General features: G+C 35.5%; 1 protein-coding gene across 11 annotated transcripts in view; it reads left to right on the forward strand.

Moving 5' to 3' along the window:
• Positions 1-20,187, forward strand: part of TTC6 (tetratricopeptide repeat domain 6) — a 92,582-nt gene that overhangs the window by 44,853 nt on the left and 27,542 nt on the right. For 8 of the 11 annotated variants that reach the window (XR_010374417.1, XM_064460326.1, XM_064460325.1 and 5 more), the window contains 14 exons: positions 615-790; positions 1,216-1,352; positions 3,461-3,630; positions 4,109-4,229; positions 6,337-6,487; positions 7,871-7,953; positions 9,053-9,129; positions 9,998-10,158; positions 12,156-12,290; positions 13,599-13,748; positions 14,010-14,150; positions 14,784-14,897; positions 16,428-16,547; positions 19,512-19,585. Coding sequence is in view for 10 of the 11 variants with exons in the window: in XM_064460326.1 (XP_064316396.1) it covers positions 615-790; positions 1,216-1,352; positions 3,461-3,630; positions 4,109-4,229; positions 6,337-6,487; positions 7,871-7,953; positions 9,053-9,129; positions 9,998-10,158; positions 12,156-12,290; positions 13,599-13,748; positions 14,010-14,150; positions 14,784-14,897; positions 16,428-16,547; positions 19,512-19,585 (1,810 nt within the window). In the remaining variant the exon portion in view is untranslated. Of the gene's footprint in view, positions 1-614; positions 791-1,215; positions 1,353-3,460; positions 3,631-4,108; positions 4,230-6,336; positions 6,488-7,578; positions 7,689-7,870; positions 7,954-9,052; positions 9,130-9,997; positions 10,159-12,155; positions 12,291-13,598; positions 13,749-14,009; positions 14,151-14,783; positions 14,898-16,427; positions 16,548-19,511; positions 19,586-20,187 lie in introns of those variants that run through there. The other 3 variants (XM_064460329.1, XM_064460327.1, XM_064460331.1) reach the window with 3 other exon arrangements.

Genomic DNA, 20,187 nt, shown 5'->3' on the forward strand with positions numbered 1-20,187 from the left:
GTATGGAGTATCCTTTTGGCCTAGTTAAGTCAGCTGTCCCAGCTGTGTCCCCTCCCAGCTTCTTGCCCACCCCCAGCCTCCTTCCTGCAGAAAGGGCAGAGTGGGAGGAAGCCTTGATACTGTGCAAGCATTGCTCAGCAAGAGCTAAAACCTTGTTGTGCAGTCAACACTGGTTCAGCTACAAATCCAAAACGCAGCACCATATGGGTGGTTATAAAGAAAGCTAACTCTATCCTGATCAGACCCGGTACAGTGGGATAAACATTGTGTGGGCCCATTTAAATTAAATCACTTTATATTTGTTTGTGATCAACAGGCCTACATTAAATGGCTTGTTAGGCCATTTTGACAGAGCTCTACAGAGAGCAAAGATTTTAGTACTTGTGAATCCATCAAGAGCTGTCAGTTTACAGCTGCATGGGCTCCGGAGTTGAGCACACAGCTATAGCTCAACTTCTGAGTTCCGTGGCTGAGATTAAAACAGGATTTCCCCACCTTTTGCGTAATCTACTGTTCTATTTCTACTGCTTGTGTTAATTACCCTGTAAGGAGGAGATGACTTATTCTTTTGGGCTGTGAAATAGTGCCTTTTATATTTTGGGTGGTTGTTTCAGATGCATACCTGTCAATGGCTGAAATTTACAGGAAACAAGGTGATAATACATTGGCAATCATCAGTTATAGCTCTGCAATAAAATGCAGACCTACAGATGATGACATTTATTTTAGGAGAGCTGAGTTGTATTCTGAAGAAAATCAATTGTTATTGGCCATGGACGATTATGCCAAAGTAAGTTCACTTTTTTGTATTGTTACAATAATGTAGTAACTTTGTGTAGATTTAGTAAAAATAAATTGTATTTGGATATATCTGACAAGTAGCTTGGAGAATAGGGATCTTTTCAAATAAATGAAGTTTTTTTAAAAAAGCAGTGCTATGGAAATAAGTAATTTCTGTTACTCCTGCCAGCTAATTCAATAAATGACTGAAAGTCTACAAATTATCAGCCACTAATAAGCTTGCATCACTACCTTTTTATTTCACTTTACAGTTAATGGAAATGAAAATATACATTAAAAGCCAAAGGAATAAAAAAGAAAATCTGAGAATAAAGGAATATATTATTTTTTGCTTGGTTAAGACTTTTAATCATTAGAAATAATAAGAATGAGGAATAACATCATGTACTACTTATATTTTTTTTTTCATTTTAGTGTTTTCAGTATAACCCGAAAAGAACAGATGCACTTATGAAACGTGGAATACATTTCTTTGACCATTCAGTCTTGACTACAGCTATTCAGGATTTTACAGCTGTGATCAAGGAAGACCCCAGCAATGCTCAGGCGAGGTAGAATATATAGTTTGACAAAAGTATTTGGATTTTAAGTGGATTATTAAAACAATATTAATATATGTAAAAGACTGAGTATGCATTAAACAATAATAAAGCAATTGCATTTCCAAAGATGTGTCTAATAGAATAAGACTTCTAGGCCATGATATTTATCGGGGAATCTTTTTATTGCTTTAATGCCTTTGGATTAGTCCCTAGACCTTAATTTAGCTAAGCACAGAACCGTGTGCTTAGATCCCACTGGAGTAATGCAAATATAGTCAGTTGGACTTAAGCATATGCATATGTGCTTTGCTCTAAATAGCTGGATTTAAACACATGCTCAAAGTGAAGAATGTCCTTAAGGATTACGTAGTTTTATGCCTAATTTCAATTGGTTGCCTTGACACTTCTAGTTTCAGCATTATGCTGAATTGTCTCCTCTGAAAATTTTGAATTATGAATGAGAAGCATCCTTTATTTTTGAATTATAAAAATGATTTTGATGTTTGACTTACAAAGACTGAAAAAAAATTACCTGATTTTCCTACTAGAAAACTTGACTTATTTTTAATATAATTCCTGCAAAGATTTAAATTGTTTTTTAGAGTCTATTCTGGATTCATTAAAACAGATATAAAATAAAAATAAAAGCAGATATTCAATACCAGATATGATATCTGAATTTAGGTGTCAGCTTGCTGTATCCATGGGATGTAGGTGTCTGAGCAGACATTATTGCCAAGGATGCTAATCAAACAGTTAGGAGATTCTAGGTAGACTGAATATGCTCTTCTATAAAGCCTGGAGAGCTGCTGTGCTGAACAGCTAGTGAGTGTCTGTTTTAGAATGAACTGAATTGCTCTCATCTCCTTGGATTATATTGACTAGATCTTCATCAGCTGTAATGGGAAGTCAGACACCTAACATATGCTGCAAGCATCTACAAATAGACACCTAAGTTCATATGTCTTATTCTGGAACTGATTCCCATCCAAACTGACTAGAAAAGGCTAAGGAAGGGTTCCCCTATGTGTATCTTCTACCTGTCAGTCATCTCCTTCATCACAGGGGACCACAGAACCATGCAAGGCTTTCTTATGACATTAGGTTCCTGTGCTACTAAAGTAATTTACAGATGCTCCTTAAAACTCTGAAAATCTTGAAGCAACATAAAGCTGCATTTGGTTTCCTGAAATCCCCTAGTTCATTGAGGCTCACGTGTTGGTCTGTGGGCTCTGTGGATAGTCATGGTGAGTGTGATTAGTATCAATGCCATGTGTTTGTGTAGAGTTAAGCATGTGATTTAAATTCTTGAGGAAATGACTGCTGTGTTAGACTGAAAAAGGGATAGTACATATTTTGCACAATAACTCTGCATAGAAGTGGGATGTAGCATAAGACCCGCTTAATAAGTGAAAGCTATCTTCAGTAATACAAAAGTATAAGTTTTTTTTTTTGCGTTGATGAAATAATTTTACAACCATTGCTCTCTATTCACACTTTTCCATCTGTACTTGTGATTTATCTTGTTTAAATATATTACTAGCTTCCTGAATTTGAGGGAGGAATATTATAAAATAGCAGGACCTGATTTTGTAAACTCGTCTGTTTGAAAGAAGTATTGAAAAATACAATGGATGTTTTCAGAAAGCTTTAATAGTAATGAGGGCAGTTTTGTATTTTTTCTTTTAGATCAGTATTCCCATAATAGTATTTCCCATACAGAAACTGCTGCACCAGTAAGTAGCCTGTGGCACTTGGAGAGAGTTGTATTCAATTCTGTGATGCCCAAAGCTGATACAGGGTTCTGTTTTATTGAATGTGATTTATGCAAGTGCAGTGATCTGTCTATATGGTATAGATTACTGGATCTTGCTATTTCAGACTTGCTTTATTAAATTCAGAAATAAAATTGAATATTTATTCTATTTTCAACATTTTTTTTCGTGAATGATTACTTCAAGGTTGCATGACAAAAACAATGGAAGAACTCGATATTAAATTGATTCAATCTGTTAATATTATAAATAATGATCTATGACTTCACAGTATGACTTCATTCTGTAGGTATAATCTTCTAAGGGAAAGTATATTTAAAGAGAAACTTTCTTCCTTATCAGGCTGTATCGTGGAAGAGCATATGCTAAGCAGCAGCAGTACAGAAATGCATTACAAGACTTAGCAGCAGCGGTTCATCTAGACCCTTCCTGTTGGTTAGCATTCTACTATAGAGGTTGCATACTACGACAGATTGATCCAAAAAGAGCTCTGCAGGACTTCAGTGTTTCTGGTATTCTTTGTTTCTTTTAATGGTGTGTGTGTTCATAATTAAAAAGAGGAATTCACCGGTAATTACTATACTGCAATATAACACAGATATTTCATGTTGCAAATATTTAAATGTATGGTTGTCATTCAGTGTTTTGTAGTAACTTGCTCCTTTTCATTTCTTTTAAATTTGCTATCGGACATTGACTCCTGCTGCTGTTGTTTCTCTTCAGTTATTTTTCCTTTGCTTCCTAAGCTTTTCTGTTTTATTTTCAACAGTTCGAGTGGATTTAACTGCGAATTATAAATGTCTTGAATGTATTTCATGCCACAATGAACAGTTTCTGTTATGATCCAATATGTTATGTAATGGTTTGCTACAATATTTTATAAAACTCTAAGAAAACTAAAGTAAAAAGTAATGTGCAAATAAGTTGCATGGAGTAAGTGAAATATACGTGAATATCTGAACAGCTGATTTTATTATTCTTCTCCCACAGTACTCATCAACGACACTCAGGAAAATTTCTGTTCTTTTCTTCACCGTGGGATTGTTTACTCAGAACAGTGTCAATGGTCACTTGCAGTCTGTGATTTTGAAAGTGTCCTAGCTTTGGACAGGTGATTGGACTTGAGAATTTTTATATATGTTGTTTATATTCTGATTACCTGGCGGCATAAAAGTACCAGTAAAGGAAAGTAGAATCAGAACTGTTATTCAGCAAATAGACTGGAAGTAAACCACACAAACCCATAATGTTGTCTTTTAGTATCGTTTGCTTCATTTACTATAGTCTGAGTATAATAAAATGAATTATTAATTATTTCAAAATTAAATGTTATTTGCGTTATGTGGCAACTTGACAAATAACTTATTCAGGTTTGGCAGACAAAAGATAAAACTGGAGTCCTAATTAAAGTTGACTACTCGTGCCATAATAATTTCATTAGTGTTATGGGAGGGAATCTATCCACAATGCAGGTTAAAAGTCACAGAATCACAGGTTGGAAGGGTCCTCAGGGATCACCTGGTCCAACCTTTCTGGGAAGAGCACAGTCTAGACAAGGTGGCCCAGCACCCTGTCCAGCCGAATCTTAAGAAGTGTCCAATGTGGTGGAGTCAACCACTTCCCTGGGGAGATTATTCCAGTGGTTGACTGTCCTTACTGTGAAAAATTTCCCTCTGGTGTCCAATCGGAATCTCGCCAAGAGCAACTTGTGTCCATTCCCCCTTGTCCTCTCCATGGGACTCCTTGTAAAAAGGGAGTCTCCATCTTCTTTGTAGCTGCCCCTTAAGTACTGGTACATGGTGATGAGATCCCCTCTAAGCCTCCTTTTCTCAAGGCTGAACAAACCCAGCTCTCCCAGCCTATCCTCATATGGCAGCTTCCCAGTCCTTTGATCACCTTGGTGGCCCTTCTCTGGACCCCTTCCAGCCTGTCCACACCCTTTTTGTATAGCGGGGACCAGAACTGTACACAGTACTCCAGGTGTGGCCTGACAAGTGCTGAGTAGAGTGGGATGATGACTTCTTTCTCTCTGCTGGTGCTGCCCTTTTTTTGATGCAACCCAGCATCCTGTTGGCCGCCTTGGCCGCAGCAGCACACTGTTCGCTCATGTTGAGCTTCCTGCCCACCAGGACCCCCAGGTCCCTTTCCACAGAGCTGCTCTCCAGCCAGGTGGGTCCCAGTCTGTGCTGCACTCCCGGATTATGTTTTCCCAGGTGCAAGACCTTACACTTGTCCTTGTTAAACTTCTTAAGGTTCTTGTTAGCCCACTCTTGCAGCCTATAGTCAAACTATTATTTTTTTTTCCCAAAAGAAAATGCCACAGTCTTTTCTTTAGTAAAACTCAGTAACTGGTGTCCCTGAAATTAACGCAAAAAACCCCAAAAATGCTGTTTGTGGTCCATGATAGTTGGTGACAAGCTGATGTGGTTTCTCTGAAATGTGATTCTTCCTACCACTTAAAAATACTTGAGAAAGAGATTATTTCTGTAGCAACCCTGCTATGCAAATGGTCTTACAATATGCAACAAGCCTCCCATACCAGTTAGCTGCATTTTAGAGTAACCTTACTCTAAAGGTATTGATTTCTTCAGCCTTGGGCAATCTCAACAGTCCAGCCTTGAGCAAAGGCTTCCATTCTAAACTGTGGCAGGCCTTAAGACCCCTCAGCATTTCCTTTGTCTTGGATCTGCTATATGAAGTCTTGAACTTTGCCTAGAAACAGTCTGTAAAAGTGGGCTGCGCAAGATATTGCACATCTTGGAAACCCAGGTTTCCCTAGCAGCTAGCCAAGTGAAGTAACAGAAAGTAAGGGATCAGGCTAGACGGAAAACATGTGAGCTTTGTCAGTCTTTTAAAACTACAGAATGTTTTTAGTGTTGAAGAATTCAGTATTTCTTGGTGTATTCAGTATATACAAAATTACCAGCTAGCTCTGTTTTTAGTCCAACGTCTATGACAGAGACTTACCATCATTTCTTCACAGTTCACATTTGGAGTGCTGTTTCTGGTGATCAAAGAGCCTCTCATGTGCGGCCAAACATAACAAGCTACCGAACTGGTGTTTTTTAAAGAGCTGTCTCTGCTGGCAATTACAGTTCTTTAGCTCAGATTGATCACAAAATAGATATCATAAAAATAGATGAAGCCTGTATAAGTTACAGTTAATACAATGACATATTTAATGCAATAACAAAAGGAAAAAAATTTTCTGTTTTTAGCTCTGTCATCTTTGCTTACCTAAATATTGGTTTGATACTCCTGTTGCATCTTGATCAATACTATGAAGCTATTCGACAGTTTACTAATGCCATTGAAATTGATCCTCTCAATGTTCGAGCCTATGTATGCAGAGCGCAAGCATATCATAAGGTAATACATCCCTTTTGCTTTTGTTTGCCACATAATATAGCTTTATTTATATTTATGGTGGTTGTGAGTATTTTAATACTTAAGTCTTGGTGTTATACAGATGTTAGAACCTGCTTATAGCTATATGATTCAAGTAGTCCTTGTCACCATAATAGAATTACATACGTTGCAATTATAAGATACTGTTGGCATGTAATGCAACAACACAAAATATTTCAAGTGTCATTTTATTTTTTCTACATCAGTGTACATCTAGTCTGAGCTTTCATAAATTTTTCTGAAATATATTTCAAGAAATTTTTTTTGAAAAAATATATATTTGTAAATATAAACCCCCACATTTTGAAATACAGTGTTTTCAAAATATAATTTTCTTGAATTCTCATTTTTCAGGAAACTCAAATTTTCTTCCCCACAAATGGGAGTGAAAACATTTTAGATATTTTAATTTACAGTGAAACAAAATGTATTCTACTTCTGTGTGGGATTTGAGAACAGTTTCTGATAACATTTTGTTTTTTGAGACCCTCTCAGGAGTACAAGAAATGGAGTATTCAGTGTGACCTAATTTCTGTAGATTTCATTGGCAGAATTCAAACAACTTTTGTGTTTCACAGAGCTTAGTTTGTTTTCAAATGTTTTGAGAAATTGCTTACACTGTTAATTTTCTTCCACAACTAAAGGAAATGTTTTTTAACTCGGAGTCCATCTAAATGGATTGATGATATTCTTTTTTTTGATATTGTTTTTAAGAACTTGTGCCTGCTAGTTTATATTGGAGGTCATCCACTAATGCTCGCTTTGCTTTTGTAGTTTTTTTTTGTTGTTGGTTTTTGGCAGGATTTTTTTCCAGTGTAAAGGAGTAAAATAAAGCTCAGTATCTGCATTCCATCAGTGCTGTTCTTTAATGAGAGTTTGAATTAGCAACTAGCCCAGCTGGATGAATCAGTCCTTGGGGTCTTCACTGTAATGATCTCCTTTCTCCTCAGCATCTGAAGCACACTGAGTGGGACCACATGCACAGACACTTGAAAAATAAATGCAAATTCATTACAGCAATGAAGATTCGTCAGGACATACATGCATGTGGATCTCATGACCTAATTTCCTTCCCAATAGTCCAGACTCTTTAGATTTTGAAAAGTAAAGCAACTGTGGGGAGTTTGGATCTGCCCTGTGGGAGAGTATGGAAATATGTAGGGTAAATGTTTCAGACCTTTATTAAAAACATAAAGCTTTTTTACAGAGGGTTTATGTGCCTTGTGAGTTGTTACCATGTGGGTGTTACATCCTGCAGCACCACATTTACAGATATAGTAATTGTGTCTCCAAAATGTGTTCATATTAGCAATTAAATTGCTGTTTTTTCTTCATAAATTACAGATTCATAATTTATCAAATGCTGTGAAGGACATAAACCGAGCCATTCATCTTTATCCAAATAAATCACAACTTTACATATTAAGGTAGGAAAGTGATTAGTTGAGAACTTCACAGATATCTCACTTAAAAAAAAAAAAATCCATTTGGAATGCTGCTGTTAGATACCCTTGTATTCTTTGAGACCTGCTCTGAATGGGTTTTTAAAAAATGTAACATCTTCATAGCATTTTCAAACCTGAAGAACTTTATGTGCAAAGTGTCACCCGACTATTGTAATCATTAACTTGGAGGAAGAAACCTTTTTTCATATACAGGACTCTGTTCTTTGAGGTACCTACAGTTTCTGGGGAAAAAGAAGTAAATAGGTACCATGACAAAAAAACAAGTCTGAACTTTGAAAAAATTTATTTTAAATGTTTTCCCTGAATGAATGGGTCCTTCACGGATTTGTCTGCAGAATCCACATAATGCAAAGAATGTGAAGGATTAGGTCCAGGCCAATTTAGATTTGAATTATTATTCTTTCCCATCTTTAGCCCAGTGAGAAGTGGTGACCTTTACCAAGACTAAAAAATAATTTACTAGATAAAGCTGTTTCCTCCCCTGAGAAGCCGTAAGAACTAAGGAGGAAATGCTAGGATATTATTCCTCAGGTGTATTAGGAGGATTAGTTACTATGTTCCAGTCAATAATGCTCTATTTTCCCAGTTTTAAGAGTGGGTTTGCTCAGCTTGTCTCTGAGTGTGGTTTGGCTAGCATGACCTCTAATACTGATGCCAATATCTGAAGAGGCAAAAAGTTGTCCTTGAAAACAGAACATATCTATCAGCTCTCAGTCTGTGGTGGATTTTAGAAACAGTGTTATTAAGATTATTTTTGCACTTTTGGGGATTGTAAGGGTTACTAGCTGTGGAATCCAAAGAAAATGTGTATTTCTAACTCCTACAATCTGAAGAGAGGTAAGCATATAATTTCTTAGTACTGTGATGTGAAAGACAAAAATTAAAAGTTTGACATATTTCTGATAAAAGAAAGGAAAAACTTTGTATGTTTTTATTGGAAGGGAATACTTTTCCTTTTTCTCTTTTTATACTAATGAAAACATTTCAGTAGTATTTGCACTTTGAAATAAATGCCTGAAAATAGTTTTACTACTTACATCCAACAAATATTTCATTGCAGGGGTCAGTATTTAATGGAGTTGAAGAAATATGAGCTGGCAAGTTTATGTATTCACCAACTTGCAGAAATGGATGAAGGTAACATCAATTTCCATCAGTTTTCCTACATAGTTGTGAACCATGGCAACAGTCTGTAACCAAGGAATTGTCCAGAAAAATCAAGCTCAAGCATGCAAATATGTTAGTTGCCATGAATCAGCTAAAATATAGGAACTTGTTATCTAGGATATTTTGTTTGCATGTCTAAAGCCTTTAAAGGTAATAATGGTGTACTCCGTTGCCTGTCCTGTCACCTGTGATTTCAGAATTTCCTTTATGCGTTCTTGTTGTTTTTGTTTCTACCTTTCAATATTGGTAGTTTCTGCTTTAAAGGGATATTGAGTAAGGATTCTGTTTTGTACTTACATACAGTCTTTCCTAACAAAATATCAAATAGCTTTAGAACTGAACCTTCCCAATGTGTCTGAACAGTAAAAATGTTGCAGTATAGTAGTTCCTTGTTATGTGCTGGGCATAAAATGGCAGTGTTCAGTTCATCCTGAAGCTCTTGGTGAATCCATATGAATAGCCATTCTGTATGAGATTAATTTCCTGTCTCTGGTAGTGACCAAGAGTGGATACACAGGGCACAAGATTATAAAAACAACGTAGGTATATGGTGATACTTCTGCGGAGCAAAGGTTTCTTATATGTGGGGAAAGGAATGGAAATATTTGCAGATGTTTAGCAATCAAACTATACTCATTGATAAATAACTGTTCAGGTTCAGACTTTTGTAGGTATTTAGTTTACATTTGTATTTTTATTGATGTTAAAGCAAGCTTTGATGCTCCAAATATTTTCATAGCACTTTAAAGTTTGCATATCATTTAAAGGTATTCTATATTGGAAAACATATAGGTTGAAGTAGAAGAGATTACTGTTTTTTGTGGTGGTTTCCTTCCAGAATCCTTCACATCTCAGCCTGTTCAGCAAGCACTCATTCAGTCATTTTGTCAAAATCACAATAAGGCCATAGAGTGCTTACGTGAAGCTGCTGTAACTCAACCTGAACCTTCAACGTTTGTTATTTTAGGAAAAATACAAATGAAAACCAAGAAAACCAAGGTTAGAAAAGTTTATATTATATATATATGCCAAGACAGACAATGTTTTTCTTTCTGTATTCTCTTATTATTTTATGAAATGTGCTAGTATATAAACTTTCAGAGTACCTCATTGTTTAAATTATAAGAAGACCTGAATAAGAATTTGCAACAACAGCACTAATAGTTCAGCAAAAAATAGGCAATTTTAGTTTTAAAACATTGAAGATGATCAATTAAAAGACAGAGTTACGTAGACTGAGATCCATTAGATGTCACAATTTTGCTTCTTTTGAAATCAAATAATGCACAAGTATGTCTAGCATCTTTTTGGTCTAATAAAATGCAGTACAAAAGTTTAATTCATGTATGTGAACTGAATATATAATGTATAGTTCCAGGTATTTTCTCAACTCTGTGAATATTCTTATCTCATAGGGTTTAACCAATATTGTCACTCCTCTGAGTCCTGCAGTGAGCCAATATTTGAGGCCTGCAGAATTTTTGGAATTGACAGTATGGATTAGCTGTTTCTTTTTGTACAGTTCTATTTCTTTATACAAAATGTAGAGAATCCTGTTTCCCTAAACACAAAAGCAGCAAGTAACAGGTAGATTCACAAAAACTTGAATCTACTGATCTGTTAAGTTCTGTGTTTGAAATGCTCAGGCTATCTGTTTCCTCTTAGCCTCATGTTTGCGGGTTCTTTTTAAACGAAAAGGCGTGTGCTTTGCAAAAATTGTACTCCTGCTCCCTGGGCTTGTACCAGATAAAACCTCTTGATCCATTCAGCTTTTTTCGTTCAGCTTGGGTGTTTTATTTCTCTCAAACAATAATGGGACATTACTAGTTCTGCTGTCTTTGAAAGAATGCTAAGTCAAAGACAGTGATCATTAACATGCTCCAATTCAACACATTTCAGTTGTCATGGTTAAGAGGATGTGTATTAGAGTCTTTCCCTGATTTCTCAGAGTGCCTCACCCAGAGGTGAGGACTTGCATTGCCACCTCGTCTGGATAGGAAGGGCACAATACTCCTAGTGTGGGAAAATGATCAGACTTCAGGCTATAGTGCCCTGAAAAGCTGCTGTGCCATTAGAATTACATGTGAGTAAGTTCAGGTATCTACAGTTCTTTTTCCTCTTAAGACTATTTTTGAATGTAGGAATAGAGAAAAGTGATTTTTAAATAGCAGTAAATGAAGACCTGTTTCATTTAAAGCTTCTACTACCTTGACAATTCGGGAAGGCAGGTGTGGTATTTGCAGACAGCCCTATGAGCACTGGTTTTTCAAACTGATTTTTCTAAACAAATACTTCTTCATCTTGAAAGAATTACTTAAGGAAAAGAAAGCTATCTTTCTTTTACTCTTTTTGCTATTGAAACTCACCTGTGGCCCCTTTGTAATCCTCAAAAGCTGAGGAATGGCTTATCTTGAACTGTTCTTAATTTTTTTGGTCGTTTTTCTTACATTGTCCTTTAAACCAAAGCATTATTAAAGATGCATAAATTATTGTCCAGATCTGTGAGACATGGTAAGATTCTGAGAGGCTAATCATTTAAGTTCCTTCAAAGCCTATACAGGATTGATCCTTTCAATATATTTCTTAATGGATATTAAATTTAATGAGTTGTCTATGGAATAAATAGTTTGTCATTATTTACATAAAGAAACCTCTAGCAAGTACTTCATTATCATCAGACTTCATCAAAAGATATACCTTTTCTTCCCGAGGAAATAAATATAAGTACATTGCATACATTATCTACTTGGTCATACATAAATAAATCTCAGGAATATTTTTCTGGTTTTCTAATTGGTTCTTAATATGAACCATTCAGAGATCAACAGCGTGTCTAACTCCGGCAACATCAAGAAACACTAGACTAGTAATTTTTACCACAATGTCCCAAAGAAAGACTAAGAAAAACAACATTTAAAAATAATTTAAAATGTCTAACAAATCTTGCAGATTTTCAGTTAACTGCTTTACAACTATTAATATTCTCTGTATTGCAGGATGCTGTGAGAAGTTTTAAAAAAGCTATGAAGCTCCTGATGACCTCAGCAAAAATGCTGCCTAATACATTTGAAGCTGCAGAAATGTATTATCTCACAGGCCTGTGTTACATGGAGCAAAAAAGTTTATTACGGGTTGGTATTAGTTATATAGAATATATTAGGCTTTGACTCCACTGCTTGTAAACAACAACTATGATATCTGAACAAATGATTTCAATATTTTAAACAGCCTCCACTGCCTTTCTCGATTTTCTGTTGAATTCATGATGTACGTTGGACTGGCTTTCAAGTTTGTGAGTCATTTCTCCAGTGCTAATGTTATGATTTTTAAAAAATATGTAATTAATTGCTATTCTGATATATTAAAAAACTACATGAATTTCTTGTCTGTTTCTCAATGTCTTCACAGCTCTTACACACAAACTGCACTCATGTAGGAGTATTGATGGCTTAGTGAATTGGTAGTAAACTTGGAAAAAGGAATTCCTAGATTATTGTATTATGGAGCTGTCTGTAATTTGCTAACTGTTTTTTATATTACTGTAGCTCATAACACCCCTAGCTGGTTCTCTTTGGCACTGATGTATGATACCTAAGAAATAAGTTGCATTACCTAAGAAAAATATATTTCCCTTCTTTCAAAAAAATCAATACTTTTAACTGTATGAGAGACATCTTTGTTGAAAACTATTGAAAGCCTATCAGTGAGCTTTGTGGCAGGCCTAGTGTGAGTTCATGCAAATATTTTCTATGTTGATATTTTTAATAAATATGTTTCAGTTGTTGATTTGCTAAAAGGTTCGAGGCAGAAACTAGAAACATTTGGAATATCAGAATTTCATGGGGAAGAGATCAATTTCTTGCCTTGTCTGCTTCTAACGCTGTTTGTTAAAAGTGATATTCTTTTGGAAAAAGGCTGTCAAAATTGTCTGAAATATCTAATGTGGTAATACCTGAGAACTGCAAAAGGTGACTTTCTGTGTCAGTGTGCATTCTGATATTACAGCTGTATATCCTGGAAAACCCTGTGACTTTGTAAGCTAACGTACAATGTAGAGGGAAAAAATTATCTGGATGGATTTTAAAGGAGTTGCATACTAGCCATGTTAATCCATTGTCCATGACAACAAACAGCTTCACTATTTCAGCTCTTACAGACAGAAGACCACCTGCTTGCTTAAACTTTTGCAGTCTCACTGAAGAAACAAGATGATTAAATGAGTAAGATTGTGCCTCCTTGAGTTTGATTGCATTAGGTAGGATGTTAAACACTACAAAATTTTAAGTAGCAGTAAATGGATGAAAATGATAAAAAACAATGCAGGTAAATGGTGGGTTCCAACTGCAAAAATAGGTCATACCTAGCTGTACAAAAGAATCAGCCTATGGTTTCAGCTGAACAAACGGACAATATTTAACCCAGATATGTCATCCTTTTAGGCCCGTGATGCTTTTAGTATGGCTATCAGACTACATTCAAGTTACCCAGATGCTTTTTATCAGCGAGGGCTGTGTAGAATGCAGCTCAGACAAGCTGAGTGCATCCGAGATTTCAATCGAGCACTTGCCCTTTGTCCATCACATTTCCAGGTAATATAAAGACTCCTGATAGTTTGTTTCTGTGAGGCATATTTGTCAGTTCGAAGACTGACAGGTTTTGCATTTATGGATGTATTGCCTTGTAATCTGCCAGCAAGCACATGGCAAGCATTAAATAAAAGAAATTACAAGCTTCATAAGGTGTATGTTTTTATAAACTCATAATTTCTGTCTTCTATCTAACCCTTGTTTTATAATGCTAAACAAAGCTGGTTTTTTTACCATGTCATCATTTTGTCTTCATCTCTACAGGCATATATGAGTCGTGCTGCTTACTATGGAAGTAAAGGTAGATACTCTAAGGCAATTCTGAATTGCAATGAGGCAATCAAAATTCTTCCTAACAGTGAGCGAGCTTATTTTTACCGAGGAACTTTAAAGTATCAAAATAAGGTGGGATGGTCTTTGTTGTTGTACTTTTGTATTCTCCCTTGAAAATTAACGTATCTTACTTGGCACTTTAGAATGGTAAAATAATGGTAAAAGTGTTGCTGATGGAAACCAGGAATTCCACTTGATTATTATACGTTCCATTCCTCATTGAAGCTACTCTCTGGTTGTTCTATGTGACTGAAAGTGATTGATGGGTAGGAGAAGCTACTGAGCATCTATCTGCTAATTCTTCCCAAATTCCACAGAATAGATTCTTACCTAGTGATAGACAGAAGTACCAAAAGCCCACAAAAGATACCTTCTATGTTAGGTTAAGCTATAAAATGTAAGCTAGTAAAATTAAGGATTGATTTTGTATTGCAGTATGTGGATGTGATATAAGAAAACACTAAGAATGTTTGCCCAGTCTTTCCACAAATAGAGCTTCTGAAGAAGTTCTCCCACTGCAGTAAGGACTGCAGTAAGTAGTCCATAGAGGATATAGTGAAATGGTTGGATGCCTTCCAGTACTGATGAAGAACCAAAATGTAAAACTATGAAATAAAATTTTAAAATAGGCTATTATTTGAGAAAGAATATGGAGTGACGTGAACCCTGAATTACAATTTATACATAGTGTTTTTTCATTTGCAGACATTTAAAGCTGCAATTGAAGATCTTTCGAAAACTATCGACCTCAACAAAACCAGCATTTTGGCATATTATAACAGAGCTGTCTGTTATCATCAAATAAAGGACTTCAGAAAGGTATGGTATTAATTTTTTTTCAACATCCCGTGAGGACTCAGCTGTTCGTATTAGCTAGTAACCTGTTACTGACAATTAGTCAAATTTTTTTACCTCTTGCAATGTCTTCCTGAATGATTGTGCTCTTCAGGATTTTTTTTTTTTTAAGAAAAATGGCTTTTTGGTCTCTACTATCATATTAATTACATTTGATACCCCTTTGAAAATATAACAACTATACCCAGAAGACGACTATGTCAAAACAGGTTTCTACCACATCCAACTCTTATTCAGAGCCCTGTTTTTCTGGATGTGTTTATACTTCTCTCAGCTTGTCTGTGAGCTGCCTCTGAATGTTTCTGCTTTCTACCTTTGTTATAAAGCAAAGACACAACAGGGCACACAAAGGCACCAGGCAGCTTCAGACTGGTATGCACTCATGTTGAACTGTCTTTTTGATGAGGCCTATTTTCTGAGACAAGGCTAGTTCCTAAGTATTTGAGCTCGGATGTCTCAAGTCAAATTGACCTTGGGCAAAGACTGTTTGTGCTTAGAGGTTAATTGGCGAAGAATGATGCAAATGGGTAAAGAAAAATAGGTGATTACAGTACCTGAAGGTAAATGTTTAAGTTGTGAAAATGATAGTTCCATCATAAATAAGGTATTATAAAAGTTGTTCTTTGCTATCCCTCTCCAGAAAAGCCACTTAAAATACAAGGGAAGTTGCAGGAAAAATGTATTATATTATTGACAAAAGAAATTTACTAGATCTAACAAGAATGGGATTATTTTCTTTAAAGCTGTTTCTAATATCTAGCTTAGTTTAGGAGTGACAAAGAATAGAACTTCTCTTAAGTGGCTCATAATATGGAATACTGCAGTCAAGGACATTTTTGTCATATTAGCTCTAAACTGTCTGGTTAAGTATACTATACAAGTTCATTCTTCAGGTGAAAACAGATTTGGGCTAGAACTTCTTCAGATCAAGCATTGTTGAAATACTGTTCTGTTTTGATAAATTTGAGTATTGTGGCTTCTTCAGTCTACCTAGTTGTGTCACTATTTGCTCTTTATAAAATTTACACCCAAATTTAGTTAATACTGGTGTTTAGATTTTTCAATAATGATAAATTCTATTTGAAGATACTTAACTTTGAAAGTACCTGACTTTGACATTAATTCATGACTAATTAGAATAATTTGTTGTGTTTTTAAATAAGAATTTGGACATAAAATTTAGCAGTAGAAATAATTAAGATTTATTTCTAACTTTGAAATGTATATAATGACAAAATAAGTTTTAATTATGTCTGTTTATATTTGCATTATCTTTGCTTCTGTACTCTAGGAATGGGTATCTATGTAATTAGAGAAGGCTCCAAATTCAGTTAAATTCCATCTGCAAACCGTGGAACATTGGAATAGCCGCACTGAAATTTGTGCATATCCACGTGATTTGTAGGAATTTGAAAGCATGTCTCTTAAATTTTGAAGCCTCATTGTATCCCTCTGAATAAATTATGTTTTAAAATACATTTTATATTTTTGTAGGCTTTGAAAGATTATGGAATTCTTCTCCTTCTTGAATTGAGTAAGGAAATATCTCTCAAAGTGTTAATTAATCGTGGACTACTCTACATGGAACTTGGCGATTATGCTAATGCCTGTGAGGTACAAAGTCCTTCTTTGAGTAAAGGAAATTTAGAGTTTTCTGATAATGTAAGCTATTGTTGATACGAAGACCAGCTTGACAGTTTTTGTACTCTTGGGAATAGTTTATGCCCAGTTCTCATTTGCTCAACACCTAATGCCAGGCTGGCTGTGAACATGCAAATCAAATGCAGTTTTAATTGTCTTACAGTTCCATGCTGCTAGAGTTAAACATGGGAGTTGCACAAAGTTTAATAAGCAAGAACCTGATTTTTCCTTCTTTTTTAATCTTGAAGTAATTTATATTGGGTCCAAATGAGTACTAATTCATTGCAGAAGCCTAAGTAAATGGAGGTTCTGACTGAGTGGGCTTCTTTTGTTCCTCTGTGTGCACGTGTGTGTGTGTGTGTGTCTAAATGACCATTTTTGTTGAAAGTGGAGGAAGGATCCAAACTCTAGATAATGTTCTTAAATGTAAGAAAATAGTTTCTGACACTGACTCACAGTGCAGGTGACTCTCTCATTCATGGGACTCCATCTGATATAGCAATAGCAGGCTTGAAGCCTAACAGTGTTAAACATCACTCTTTCACACACATGGGTTTTTATTTTTGAATTTGAAATAGTGTTTAAGTTTGCTAAAAAGTTTTAGTTTTTTTAAAAGCAGGGGTATTTATTTTCAGTGTAACTGGTGCATTCATTGCTTCCATTGGGGACTAGTAACTTGAAAATGTGTTATCTTCTTTATGTGATAGAAACAATTTCAGCATAGGCATTCTAAAAATTGAGTAATATTTCTTATTTGCAAGTAAAAAATGAAGAATGACTCTGAATCCCATTCCAATGACCCAGAAATGCCCTGTTCGAAGGGCACAACAGTTGGTATACCTTACCTAGAAATAATTTAAGTAGAAATACTATGTTATTGGTCTCTTATGCTTCAAGATGCAATTGATCAGAATAGTTCAGAAAAGCAGCTGAGGCAGTACAAACTGATATGTAAGGCCACTAGGAAGAGACTGGGGCAGAACCAGCAGGATGAGCAAAAAGTTCTTTGAATGGATTGTAGTGAAGACAAATTTACAAAATGGTAATTGAACGACAGACACAAAAATATAACAGCTAATTTGAGAAAAACATCAGCAATTATAAATATGCTTGGACCTTGTTATGTATCAGCTCGGATAATATTGCAAGGAGTATATCTGTATACATGTATAGTGCTGGTTGAATTAATATGTAATTACTTACACACAGATGCATACTACTTGAAGTGTATTCCTGAATTGGGCACACTGCAAGAAAAAAGAAAAGTTACAATTCAGTCTCTATAAGATCTGAATTGCTATAAAGAGGTGTATTTTTCTGTTGATTCTATGAAGTGTACAGTTACCTGTGAGGATAGCACCTTTGGTTTAAGTAAACCAAATCTGGTCCTTGGAACTTTGATCCTGCTTTTGCTCTGCTCCATATGCAGAGCAGAGTGTATACTCCAAATTGTGCACAAGAAGAATTCCATTAGCTTTGCTGGGTATTCTTTGAAAGGCTTTGCTGGATGGGAACAGTGGGTCTCAGTAGCTTTTTAAAAACAGAACTATAATTTTATGATAGTGTGTTCACCAAAAGAGAAGATTTATTTTAACAAAATATAAATATGTGTGTATATATATCTGTGCATCATTATTTTATCACTTCTGTAATTCCCACAGTACTAAAATCTTCCATATCTTTTTATTTTTACAATTTGAACAAGTAAAAAAAATGCTTTCTGAAGTTGTAGTTCAGTGGATACATCAGCTGAAACACTCCTACTACATACAGATTACTTTCCCATGCAGAAAGCTAAGGTGCTTCCTTCCATCATAATTGAAATGATTGTATTTGATTTTAAAAATATCTGTATAATTTTTACAACTGAACCGCATATATCAAAACCACAAGCATTTTGAAAAATGTTCTGAATGTTAGTAAAAGGCAACAGTTAAAAGCTCTATGAAGTCTTTCACTGGAACATTGTGCATAGAATCTCCCAATGCAAATATGAGCTTGGTATACTGCATTTGTCAAAGGAATAACAGAAAGTAACTAGATAATTTTATTAATGGAAGAATTCTATTGAAGTTGTGTATAGCAAAATATATTTTCTATATATATGTATTTAATAATAGCAGCTGAGGTACATTATTTCTATTAAAAACAAACAAAAAAATACCTTCCTGGAAGGTTTTGTTTCTGGAAACGTAGCTTTGTAGGAAATACCATGATACCACATAACTTTGGAGATTTTATTCTATCAAAGTCTGGGACAAGACCCTTGAATATTGTGTTCAGTTTTGGGCCCCTCACTACAAGAAGGACATTGAGGTGCTGGAGTGTGTCCAAAGAAGGGCAACTAAGCTGGTGAAGGGTCTGGAGAGCAGGTCTTATGAGGAGAGGTTGAGGGAACTGGGGTTGTTTATCCTGGAGAAGAGGAGGCTGAGGGGAGACTTTATTGCTCTCTACAGCTACCTGAAAGGAGGTTGTAGTGAGGTGGGTGTTTGTCTCTTCTCCCATGTCACTAGTGATAGAACGAGACGAAACAGCTTCAAGCTGCATCGGGGAGGTTTAGATTGGATATTAGGAAAAATTTCTTCACTGAAGGAGAGGTCAGACGTTGGAACAGGCTGCCCAGAGGGGTGGTAGAGTTGCCATCCCTGGAGGTATTTAAAAGACCTGTAGACATGGCACTTCAGGGCATGGTTTAGGAGACATGGTGGTGTTGGGTTGATGGTTGGACTCGATGAACCTAGAGGTCTTTTCCAACCTTTATGATTCTATGAAAATAGTTAAATACATCTCCAGTACTTACGAACATATAATGCCTTTGTCAGAGGTCATCTCCCTTTTTATATAGAAGTATAAAATTGTTTAGCTAAAACCAAAGTTGGAGGTGAAGTGAAACAGTATCAGTTTGCATGGTTCAATGTCTGTCAATGTTGTTTTCAGGACTTTAAAGAAGCAACATTGCTTAGTCCAGATGACAGCCAGATCTTTCAAGCTATTGGAATCTGCTATCATAGGTAACATATGTAGTTTTGCTTGACAGAGAGTAGAAAAATGAAATAATTCCTGAGCGTTGTATTCCTGTTCACTTTTTCATATTGAGTACACTGAGAACTGGAGGAGGAGAAACTGATAAAGAGGAATGAGGAAATGAAAGTTAGATATTTTTCAAGTTTAACAACTGGTATTAAAATATTCTGATATCATGCAACTATGTGTTCATGACAGTGTCAGGAGTAAATACTAGGATGATAAAATAGAACCAAGAGAAGGACCGAAGATCAGAGAATTATGAGATAAGCAGAGTTGGGTTGCTTTATTCAGAATTAATTAGGATGCAATTTCTGTTTAAATATGAACTTTGTCCTTTGAGAAAAGAAAAAGCCTTAATGGTCTTCCAATTCTGAAGTGTAGTTTCATCAAGATGAGATTTATTTAGAAAGACTAACACCTAAAATAGATATAAATTGGAAGAAATAAGATGTAGATTAGTATCTTGGTCTATTTATCATTGTGGCACTTGGAGTTGATAGCTCCTGTCTCACACAAATATCACCTATGATAAAAAGGAGATTTAGCCTATTAGTTTAGTCTAATCTATTTTATTCTACAGTTACTC

Source organism: Phalacrocorax carbo, chromosome 9 (assembly GCF_963921805.1).
Source record: "Phalacrocorax carbo chromosome 9, bPhaCar2.1, whole genome shotgun sequence".
In the NCBI taxonomy this organism is placed as follows: domain Eukaryota; kingdom Metazoa; phylum Chordata; class Aves; order Suliformes; family Phalacrocoracidae; genus Phalacrocorax; species Phalacrocorax carbo.